Source organism: Sinocyclocheilus grahami, unplaced genomic scaffold (genome assembly GCF_001515645.1).
Source record: "Sinocyclocheilus grahami isolate Dianchi unplaced genomic scaffold, SAMN03320097.WGS_v1.1 scaffold33.1, whole genome shotgun sequence".
Taxonomy (NCBI): domain Eukaryota; kingdom Metazoa; phylum Chordata; class Actinopteri; order Cypriniformes; family Cyprinidae; genus Sinocyclocheilus; species Sinocyclocheilus grahami.
In genome coordinates, this window is record NW_015505212.1 from 521,069 (window position 1) to 533,636 (window position 12,568).

The window sequence follows — 12,568 nt, forward strand, 5'->3', positions numbered from 1 at the left end:
TTAGCAATTTCTGTAATTCTGAATGCCAGGATTTGTTTTTTATAGTCATTATATTTAGTTATTTTATAGTCATTATAGTTAGTTATATTTAGGGCCTCATTATAATATTTAGTTGAATATAATATTTCTTTAAATAAATATTATTATATCAGTATATTTAATAAATAAATATATTACATTTAATTTGATTAATATAATTGAGACTGCTGTTGTCTGCTTGTTATTATCTTGATTACCAGTATTAGTTTTTTTTATGATCATTATATTTATTTGAATATATATATATATAGATATTAGTAATTTCACCTGCACTAAAGGCCGCTTCTCTCTGCAGGTGTTGGAGACAAACCGCAAACCGTCTGGGTCGTCGTCTCTCGTTTGACCCTGTGACGGGCCGTGTTCAGACGTTATTGGATTCTCTCTACATGCCTAATGGCTTTGCCTTCTCACCTGATGAGGACTTCCTGCTTCTGGCTGAGACCAGCATCGCACATATTATGAAGTAAGAGGTTCTCAGGTTCTGGTTGAAAGGGCCTCAAGCGGGCACTAAGGAGGTCGTCCTGAACAACATGATTGGTTATCTGCCTCAGTGACCGCGGCACGTTTTTGGTGGGCATAACCACTGTTAGATTCAGAGGACGACGTTTCCCACCATTCTTGGATCTGATTGGTCCGTATCCTGCTCTTAAATGCTTCATAGTGAAGGTGGGTAAATCTTAAGTTATTTTAGTATCATTGAGAAATTGTGGTTTAATACTATTGTAGTTTTTATTAATATTTTGATTTAGTTTTTTAGATTTACATTTTTATTTTAAAGTTTTTGTAAATTTGTTGAATATGTCCATTTAATTTATAATAGTTTTTACTTCAATTATTTATTATTATGATTTCAGTACATAAAGTAAAAATAAAAAAAAAAATATATATAATAAGTAATAAAATAAGTTTTTTTTAACTTATATTAACATTTATTTCAAGTAACAACTTTTTTTTATAATTTCAGTTTTTGTTACTTATAATTATTACCTTGGTGGTTTTTAGATTTTCCATTTTTATTTTAATTTTAGTTAAGGTTTCAGTAATTTGTGTGTGTATGTATATATATAAATAAAATGTATCAATATAAATAATAAAAAATACTTTTAAGCAAAAAATAAAAACAGCATTTACAAATGATTTGAGAATGCTTTTATCAATCAAACACAAAAAAACAATAGTCCACACCAACCTTTGCAATGCTACTAACAAATATAATGAAAGAATTATGTGCAAAACGTCATTAAACATGTCAGACATGTTGATCACAGACTGGAAAGTGCTTCACTGAACAGATATATTGAAGTATTGTGAGAAAGATCTGCTTATGGCTGTCTGCCACCTCTCAGATCATTTTGGGTGATTTGAGGTATTGCCAGAAGATTGATGAAGGTTAGGTAGTATTCTGAAAGTAAAACGTCCCTTAATGCCTCAAGTTTGGGCTGCTGTAAGTGAGAGCAAAGCAACAGCAACCCACCACAGGATTTCCCTCATAGAACCAAAAATACACAGGTTCATCAATGACCTGCTGTGATCCACACCTGTGGCTCATTCACAACTGACATCTGTCAAACACAAAACTCAGAAAAGACAATAATGAAATGCTAAATACAATATTTGCACTTAGTGAATCAATTAGTTGTGGTAGAACTCAAGTGAAATGCCATATGGATGTGACAGGAACCGAAAAAGTGAGAGAATATTTTTATACAACAAGATATTTTGTGCATTAAAAATATTGTAGTTCACTATCATATGCAAGTACATTTCTGCTATGGGATAAAATGACAAAAATGGTAATTGCAACTTTTAATCTCACAATTTGAAAAACAGAATTGCAAGATATAAACTCAAAAAGTTTAAAAGTCAAAATTGTGAGTTTATAACTCGCTTTTAATTATATAAAGTTGCAATTCCGAGAAGTCCGAATTGTGAGAATTCTGAGTTTACATCTAGCAATTTTGTTTCAGAATTGTGAATTTATATCTTGCAATTCAGAGGGATTAGCTCCAAATTGTGAGCTAAAAAGTTGCAATTACCTTTATTATTTTTTATCCCGTAGCCAAAAACAAGCTTCCATTATAAATGCTTATCATAAAAGGCAGGCTTAGTGCAGTTGTAAATATTGTATAACTGAATATGTGGAGCGAAATGTTTCAGACACATCTGGCAAAACAAACAAGTAATCCAACAATTTGAGTGCATTACAAAATTCGAGCTTAAGTTCAAAACTGTGCGTGTGTTAAAGCAAAAGAAAAACTAAATCAGTAAACTTAAAATAAAGACAATATTCTGTGTTATTGTTAAAGCAGCAAACTGAACATTCATTGAGAATAAAGAGGAATATGATGTGAATGCTCTCACAGATGTGAATGAGGGCTGGAGGGGATGAAGGCCGTCCTGTCTGTGAGAGTCTGTGGTGTGTTTGGTACCCTGGGTGCACCCTGATGACCTCATCAGAGGAGGAGAGACTAGGCGTCTTTGGGGGAACGTCAGGATATAAAGGCAACAATAGGGCTTGTTTTTCAATGCCCTTTATTCTTTCCCTCCATTAGTCTTCTTCCTGTAAACCTCTCCACGCTCTACTTCAGCGTCTGTCGTCGTTTGTTTCTGTGAGGCACGAGGCTGCTGAACATCAACCGAGGATCAAACCTAAACCTGGTGAAACGTTGACAAGCGAGACAAACTACCATGTTAAAAATAATAATAATACAGCCTTTCCCAGTGAATGCTGATTGTTGAAGTGTTAAGGAAGCACTGACTGTGAGTCGTAGACGCCTGGTGTTCTGCAGGACTGTCCCGAGCAGGACTGCAGCATCATTAGCCGGTGGTTCATCTTCTCCAGGACTTCCTGATCGATGCTCTTGGCGATGTTACTCAGCTGAAACGGGTCTGCTGTCAGGTTATAGACCTCCACAAACACCTGCAAGCAAAGATGGAGAGCTATTATTACGGTATGTATATTTTTACATTTTTATTCAATATTACGCATTTTCATGTTCATATATATATATATATATATATATATATATATATATATATATATATATATAAATAAAAATTTCACATATAGAATATAGAAAGTTATATTTAAAAAAAAGTATATATATATATATATATATACTGGAAAAAATTAAAAAAATTATACACACACACACACACACACACACACACTATAACAGTATATACAATATTATATATAAATAAAATATATATTTAATACAAATATAAAAACATACTATAATAATAGTATATATATATATATATATTAAACAATTATATGTAAATATTACAAATATGCACTGTTACAGCATGCATACATATGTAAAATATATATATATTAACATATAAATGAAGTGCAAATATCAAATACTTACACATACATTATATATACATATATATACACACACACACTTACTATGAATTACATATACAATATTAAATAAACGCATTATATATATTTTATATATTAATATTTTTATATCATATATAAACAATAAATATATTAAATAAAATATATTTTACATTTTTAAATAAATTTTTTTATTTGAGTTATTTATTTATTATACTTGGCATTATTAGCACCAGTTAGCTGTTGGAACCTCTAGATTTTATTTTTACCTCGTTATCATCAAATTCACAGTACTGTAAGTTGGCGGCCTGTGATACTGTGCGAACGCAGGCGTACGTGTTATTGTACGAGTCTTCACACACACAGTCAGGAAAACACTCCTGCAGAGAAAACAGCTGTGTTACAGCACTCATTTTTTTGTGATTACTTTAATGTCTATTTATATTTATAACGCAGACCCTCACCGAGACCCCGGGGCCCAGCAGAGGACAGGCTGGGTCTGAGATGCTGCTTCCCTCTCCCTCATATTCCACCAGTCCATCAGATCTCCACGTGCTGCTGTTCCCTTTTCCAGTCTGAGACACAAAGACAGCTCAAATGAAATGCAACCCCTTATTAATTATACTGAATGTGTAGCAAGAAACACTATATATAATATATATATATATAAAAAATATGTGCATTATGCCCAAAATGACCAAGAATGCCAATACTTAAATGCATTTTATATTTATTAATTTTAAAGTTGATAAGTTCAAACAGAATTTACCATGATAGGAAGAAATGACATCCCGTCCATCTGAGTTTCATTGACGTTATATCCTGCGATGTCCAGAATTGTTGGACCCAAATCCACATTTGCTATAAGTAACTATCAAAACAGATAAATTATTAATGACACATTTTGTTCATACACACACATATACATATATATATATATATATATATATACACATACATATACACACACACACTACCGCTCAAAAGCTTGGGATCAGTAAGACTTGTAATGTTTTTTAAAGAAGTCTCTTATGCTTATCAAGGTTGCATTTATTTGATAAAAAATACAGAAAAAACCCCCCCGGAAATCTTGCAAAATGTTATTACAATATAAAATAATGGTTTCTATTTTAATATCCTTTAAAATATCATTTATTTCTGTGATGCAAAGCTGAATTTCCATCAGCCATTACTCCAGTCATAAGTGTCACATGATCCTTCAGAAATCATTCTAATATTCAGATTTATTATTAGAATTATCAATGTGGGCAACAGTGAAATTTCAGCTTTGATGATAGGAATAAATTACATTTTAATGTATATTAAAATAGAAAAACGTTATTTTACATCATCATAATATTTCACAATATTACATTTTTTCCTGTATTTTTGATCAAATAAATGCAGCCTTGATGAGCATAGGAAACTCCTGTAAAAACATTAAAAAAATTGTTCTGATCCCAAACTTTACGGTAGTAATATATATATATATATATATATAAATAAATCTTTCTCACCACCTTCTCCACCAGGTCGTCTACTGATAGTAAAGTGCGCCACCTTTTGGAACAGATCATCAGTAGCACATTACATCATGTGCAGTATTAAAATATCAAGCAAGCGATTTAAAAGCATCTGAATACCGTTTTCTATAGGCGTTATCCAAGAACTCCACTGAAGAGTTTGTCATGGGTGTTTTTGCTTGTCTGATGAGCCAGTGCTTGTCCTGAAATGCAGGTTGAAATGCTGTCAGATACTCAAAAAAGCATCCATTCAGAACATCTACAACACATCAGGCCCGTACCTTGCCGTGTATGTTAAAGTTAGGGTCTCTTGGTGCTTTAACATTGGGAAAACTGCTCTCGTACTGAGGAGCGGCTGTCCAGGGTGAGTGCGGGGCCGGTGTGGACACCATCATGAAGAAAGGCCTGCGGTTAGACTTGTTTTCCAGGAAGTCAATGGAAATATTGGCCTGGATGGAATCAGAAGCCACTTAACATCAGTTACATGAGGCTTGATGTAGTGTACACAGGTGAGATCTGCTCTTACCAGAACATCTGTAAGGTAATCCTCGCTGTAGTTCTGTCCATGCCGCTGCGCCCTGCCATTCACAGACAGTGTGTAGTTGTAGTATTTGGAGTTTCTCTCCTGTAGGAATATGTTAAAATCATCGCGGAGATTTCACTCTAAACAAATCTGATTCCATAAACTTGTTTAAAAAAAAAATTCAAACAAGTTTTAAAACTTGTTAAAATAAATTATTAAAATCAAAATTACAATAAAGAAATAAAAAATATGAATATAAAAAGGATTAAAATAATTAAAATGAAGGAATAAAATTTAAATAAATGTTTCAAATAAAAAATACATGTAAAACATTCAAAAGTACATAAAAAAAATATTAAAATGAATGGAATTTTAAAAATATAAATAAACAAAAACGTATATTTTACTGGTCTTTAAAAAAAATGGCTTCCATGATCCATGTAGCTTCACACAAAAACCTACAATCTGCTCTCAATGAGTTATGAATCATGGGAGCTGCTAATAAGAGAATAATCAGCCAGGCTCTTTCTCTTCTGGATTCATTTGGACTACCCTTGAATAAAAAATACCATCGAGCATATTTTGCAGTATTAAACACGTATTTATACCGATTTCATCAGGCTCCGAAAATTCTTCAAAAAGAACACAAAGAATGGCCTTCTCAGCCGCCATAGCTGCACCTCTTGCTTCATCAGAACAGTGTTCAACACACCACCGTTTCCGTTTAAAACACGTTTTGCACCGTTTTGTCGGGGCTGAACGCAGCCCTGATGTTTATGCTCAAAGGCATGATGTCATTCATAAAATTCATGTTTTATGGCTTATGTGATCTGTACTACTTAAACCTCCACTACTTTACAAAAGTTGTATATTTTAATAATATACGGTACAATAATAATGCAGTTTTTCACTTTAATTTAGACTTTCATGCAGTTGGTCAAGAAAACCAGAGTGGACCCCTTTAGAACCTATATTTTTATAACATAAACATTTATCTTAAATAATTTTTACGATGAATAAATTATACCTTATACTCTAATCAAATGGAGTAACTTATTTTACCTTGAAAAATAAATGTTTGAGAAAAATGTAATAATAATTCAATTGACATTTTTATTAAATTAAAATAATTTACTAAAATAAATATACTTTTTTTCATCTCGGATATATCCTTATTTGTCAAATACATGACGTTATAAATGTAGTTTTTGCCAGATGCTTAACTAATGCAACTATTTATTTTGGACACCTTCATTTACAAACAATTGGATGTGTATTTTTATTTTTATGTTTTTATGTTATTGTTGTGAAATAAGTAAATGCTGTATATTTCTTATTCACCGGTTGTTTACAAACTTTGTTTAAAAAGTTTCGGAGGAGGGTTGAACTATTCCTGCTGCAGGGGCGTGCAGTCAGGATTTAGACCGTTCAGGAAGGAAACTGGAGGCTGGGGAAGGCGCTGCCAACCCCGCTCAAGGAATGGAACACACCCGGAACTCGAGTTCCTTATTGATTCATCTAAAACACTCTTTGGTTTGTACTTATGCGCAGCATGTGTGCACCAATGTGTAATGTTGAGCTTTAAAGAGGGCTAAAACATGTCTGGTGTGGAAGTGGCCAAAGAGGAACTTAAGGAGATAGACATCTGCTCGGAGGAGGAGGAGAAGGAGGAGGAGAGCGGAGTTTTCGTCAACTCAGGTGCGTCGTACCTTGACGGCTTCTCAGCGTTTCACAAATGGGTTGCAAATGGACGTTCAGTATCTGATGGATACTGTGAGCGCGCCAAAACAGCTTCAGTCTCACTATCCAAGTGCGCAAAAGTGCCTCATGGAGCACCAGCTGGAGAGATCCGTATGGAGAGCGCAAGAGCAGGAGCAGGAGCAGGAGCAGGAGGAGGGGGAGGGGGGATCCATGAAGCAGGTGTGTATTCGGATGAAGAGGATCTGAGAGCGTCCCGGGCATCTTCTATAGTGGACTGTCTGTTAGTGGAGCTCTATGACACATACAGTAATGGTGTCAGAGGAGTGGACAGCTCGACCGAAGCCTCCAGCTCAGAAGCCTTCCTGGGAAGGAGTAACACTGGCTCCAACTTCCTCCAAGAACTTCAGGAGAAGCACACGAGACGCCATCAGATGAAATACCTGGCTCAAAAAGGTGAGCACCACTTTCTTTTTCAAGTGAAGTCAATTAAATTCGATTCAGACTGTTCATTTATTCTTGTTTATGTTATTCATACACTACGGGTCCAGAGTTTGGAATAATTAAGATTTGTTTAAAAATACAGTAAAATCTGTCACATTGTGAAATATTACAGTTTAAGATAACCGTTTTATATTTAATCTTAATTTTTTCCAAACGTTTGATTGGTAGTATGTGTGCATTATAAATATTTTAATAATTTACAGAATTTCCCCTTTTTTTAGAACCCATATTTATTTATATTTCAAATCATGCTATAAAAAAATTATTTTTGAGGTTTTTCACCATTTTTAAATTTTTCATCATTTTTTAGACTTTTTAAAAAAAAATTTAAGCTTATTGTATTTACTTATTTGCATTTTGGAGTGACATTACTCTTAAGTAAAATTTAAAAGTAATATTCTCTCAATATGATTAGGTCATTTAAAATGGTTTTAGATGAAGTATAGTGTGCCACACTGTAGATATTGCCCAGATGCTGTATGTGAACTGACCCAGTTATAACGCCACTCTGAGAGCCAGTTAAATCTTAACCCTTTGTTTGCTGAAGTAATTTAATTGTTGTCTCAGGTGCTCAGGTTCTTTGTAGGCCATCATGACAATTTACATACAGAGGTCTTTTGTACATATGTATACACAGTGTTAAGTCAATCATAACGATCTTAATCTTTCTACATAAGTTCCATGTTTTGCATGCATGAATTTGATTTGTTGCATGCTTTTTTATTTTCTATCAAATGAATGCATATCGTTTAGCAACCTTTATTTTGTGCTCAGGTCCAGAGGAGCTGAAGTGGATCATTCAGGAAGTGAAGTATCGTATTGGTGTGCAGTCGGCCAAACTGGTGCGTCAGGTCAAGAGGAAGGACAGACTTCGGCAGAAGTTTCAGAAGAACTGTGATATAGTCACCGCCTGCCTGCAAGCCGTCTCTCAGAAAAGACGTAATTACAAATCATTCTCTCATTTCACTCCTCTTGTGGTCATTATTGCTTTGAGCAGTGTTAAATTACCCAATGCCTTCTTTGCTATTTGAAGACTAATGTATTCCAGATCGAAAGCATGTCTTCGCTTTCACTGACGCTTGTTGTCTGTTATCATTCAGCTGCTTTAAAGGAATAGTGCACCTAAAAATGAAAATTTGCTGAAAATGTCCTCACCCTCAGGTCATCCAAGATGTAGATGAGTTTGTTTCTTTGTGGGAACAGATTTGTAGAAATTTACCATCACTGTCTCACCAGTGGATCCTCTATTAATGTCTTGTAAAGTGAAAAGCAAATGCATCGAGATGTTTTTTGAAAACTTCAAACTGTTCCTTCCAAACAAAATATGAGTTCTCTTTCCATGATATTTCTAAAGTCGCCACGTCTGAATCAGGAGAGAAATATGCACAGATCAAGCACCATTTACAAGCCAAAACAGTTCTAAACATATCACAAGATGTTAATTGATGGACTGGATTACTTGTGGATTATTGTGGTGTTTTTCTCAGCTGTTTGGACTCTCATTCTGACGGCACCATTTCACTGCAGAGGATCCACTGGTGAGCAAGTGATGTAATGCTAAATTTCTCCAAATCTGTTCTGATGCATAATCAAAATCATCTACATCTTGGATGGCCTGAGGAGTTTCATTTTTGGGTGAAGTATTCCTTTAAAAGGGTGTTTAATATAGTTTACATAGGTAGCGGTTGCCGAAAAACTCAGGCTCACATATATCAAATGCAATTTTGCTTCACCTTGTTCTAGTTCTCTGTTGATATTTTAGGAGACAGTGTTCTCAAATATCTCACCGCTACAACATGATTGATTCCTCCTCACCTTTACAACTGAATTATTTGCATTAGATTCAAAACGCAGACTCTGTTCAATATCACTGAAATTCAATCCATTCGGTTTCAGAGCAGACACATTCATGTAATGAGTTTATGACACTGACATGTAAATTAGCACTGTAATGTTGTTGAACAACTGAACTCAAATTTGGATTTTGCTCGCAAATTAGTCATTGTCCAGCAGTAATTCCCTTACACATTTGAATGCAATGGGTGCTTTTGTTCATATATTTGGTTCAGGCACGTGCATGTCCAACAAATGTAGCGGTCTCTGCATCTTTTAATGTCTTTTTCCTCCATTTTATCTACATGCAGCATGACAAGCACTGTCAAACAGGTACAGTATGAAATCACATCAAAATCATTACTCTACATGGTTGCCGTTCAGCAGTCAATGTCTAATCTTAATGCAAGAGGAGACACTTTGTAGTTGTCAATGGTTATGATTCAGTTTTTTTATTTGTTGACATGTTTATTTTTGTAAACATGAGTAGCACGGTTTAACACTGTTCTTTTCTCATTAAAATGCATGTCAGAAAATATACTAGAAGGCTTATCATTCAATGGAAAAATATACATTTTCCATATTATTACTTTCTTTTTTGGCCTGAAAATTTTAAACAACTGTTTTGTGTCTCTCGTTAGTCACATTAAGGGTGTTCTTCTTCATAGGGTTCGGGTAAATTGGGAGACTTTTGGACAATCATATAATGTTAATGATCAAACTTACCTGATTTTACCCTATTGTCTGGATAGTTGCTTGAATTTGGAATACACTGTCATTTAGCATAAAATGAGAAAACCTGCTTTATGACTAATTTTTCATTATCTCTTTCACTAATAATTAATCCCTAAAATAACATACTCCTTTCTCTGTGTTCCTTAAAGTACAACATTTTCTTTGTAAAATCATTCAGATCGCTTGTATGACTGAATTTATGGCAATTTAACCATTTTATCCTTATTCTTATCTCAGGATTTTACCCTTATTGGGTCCTAAATCAAGACTCATCTGTTTACTCTTAGATTTTTCTCAGTATCTTTATTGGAATCTATGGCTCCATGAAGAACCTTTGACATTCAATCTTTCCATTCCACAAAAGGTTCTTTAGAATGGAAAAAGGTTCTTTAGGTTTATAAAATGTTCTTAACCCTAAGAAGAAATTCTTTTAAATTGATAGTTCACCCAAAAATGAAAATGTGATGTTTATCTGCTTACCCCCAGGGCATCCAAGATGTAGGTGACTTTGTTTCTTCAGTAGAACACAAACGAAGATTTTTAACTCCAGCCGTTGCAGTCTATCAGTCGTATAATGCATGGCAATGGTAACAAAATCTATGAGAGTAAAAAAACATGCACAGACAAATCCAAATTAAACCCTGCGGCTCTTGACGACACATTGATGTCCTAAGACACGAAACGATCGTTTTTTGTGTGAGAAATCGAACCGTATTTATATCATATTTTACCTCTAATACACCACTATGTCCAACTGCTTTGAGCACACGCACGGCATCCGGTGTGTGAGGAGTGTACGCGCTCTGGCGTAGTTTACGTTAATGGGTGTGTTGATATCCAGCCAAAGAGCAATCAACCATAACTTCAGGCGAGCAGGCTCAGAAGTTGGGAATACGTGGAAAGTCACCACACCCGAATGAGTTCGCGTGAGAGTAAGTAATCTTTTAGTTTTAAGTCGGGTTGAACAATCTGGATAAGCGCAAGTAAGTACCATTTTGATTAGCCGTCGAAAACACCAATGTTTGTGCACTGTGTAAACAATGAGTGACGTATACGCATGAGAGATCACTTCCAGCGCTTGCGTAAACTACGCCAGAGCGCGTACACACCTCGCGTGCGCTCAAAGACAGTTGGACATAGTGGTGTATTAGAGGTAAAATATGATATAAATACTGTTGGGTTTCTCGCACAAACCGATCGTTTCGTGTCTTAGGACATCAATGTGTCGTCACGAGCCGCAGGGTTTAATTTGGATTTGTCTGTGCATGTTTTTTTTACTCTCATAGATTTTGTTACCATTGCCATGCATTATACGACTGATAGACTGCAACGGTTAAAGTAAAAAATCTCCGTTTGTGTTCTACTGAAGAAACAAAGTCACCTACATCTTGGATGCCCTGGGAGTAAGCAGATAAACATCACATTTTCATTTTTGGATGAACTATCCCTTTAAGATCTGTTCACTAAAACCAAACATTTTTTGGGGGAACCAAAAATATTTCTTCTATGGCATTTCTGCAAAAAAAAAAAAAAAACTTTGATAGTACATGGTATTGTATTTCCTTATTCCTTGCCGATAAAGATTAAGGCTAAAGTTGGAAGCATGGCACTAGTCATTCATGTACAGGCAATTGTTTCTGGTCTCTAGCCCATCCTCCAGAGCTCCAGCGGTCCCTCCTCCCTCTCAACCCCGAATATGACGCTCATATGTGTGTGTAGACACGCGCATTACGGCGATATTCCGCCTCTCCCACACTCCGCGTTCTTTTCGATCGCCTTTGATGCTTTTATTCCATTTATAATTCATATGCCTCAGTTACAGACACGCATCTTCACGTATGAGGATAAATTATGCTGAAATGTGTTTGTGACATTTTTCCCAGGACCTCGAGTGGAAATGAGTTTTCCTCTGATTTATTGATCAGGTCGATCATAACGAGTAGGAGGAATATTTTTTAGATGAGATGATTCTCGGGATGAGATCGTTGTAAAACGGACCTCTCAGGGTTTTCTCCAGATGAAGCAGGAAAGGTTTGTTTCCTCTAAGAGGTCGAGGGTTTGTATGAAACGGCAGAATGCAGCTGGAGGAGTCGGTAATATGATCAGTAATGTGCTGAAGAAACGCAACGGCATCTCTAGAAGAGCGCCGCGTCTGCTATGCACCCTAGAGCCAGGTGAATACAGCATGCTTTAAAAGCATTCATTTTATTCATTGTTTGTATATAAAACTGTTCCGTTTATAAAACTGTTCCGCCCATTTATTTGCACTGGTGTTGAATGTAGAATGGCGTTTTTGTGATAATTAGGTTGACCTAAAGGGCCTTCCCATTTTATGTCATACTGTATATTATTTATATATATATA

The 12,568-nt window shown here is 35.1% G+C and overlaps 2 protein-coding genes across 2 annotated transcripts in view; one reads left to right on the plus strand and one right to left on the minus strand.

The window, feature by feature from the left end:
- Positions 1–2,040: 2,040 nt before the first annotated feature.
- Positions 2,041–5,569, minus strand: LOC107581073 (N-acetylglucosamine-6-sulfatase-like; the record flags this gene model as incomplete). The annotated part of the gene is made up of 9 exons (XM_016266648.1): positions 2,041–2,694; positions 2,799–2,959; positions 3,658–3,768; positions 3,853–3,963; positions 4,158–4,259; positions 4,891–4,948; positions 5,032–5,114; positions 5,193–5,360; positions 5,438–5,569. Coding segments are annotated over 9 exons (1,002 nt in total), but the record flags the coding sequence as incomplete, so codon positions are not given.
- A 1,286-nt stretch (positions 5,570–6,855) lies between these two features.
- LOC107581084 (TBC1 domain family member 30-like) overlaps positions 6,856–12,568 on the plus strand; it is a 12,582-nt gene continuing 6,869 nt past the window's right edge. The window contains exons 1-2 of the mRNA XM_016266657.1: positions 6,856–7,588; positions 8,411–8,575. Of these exons, the coding sequence (XP_016122143.1) occupies positions 7,033–7,588; positions 8,411–8,575 (721 nt within the window). The 5' untranslated portion in view covers positions 6,856–7,032. The remainder of the gene's footprint in view (positions 7,589–8,410; positions 8,576–12,568) is intronic.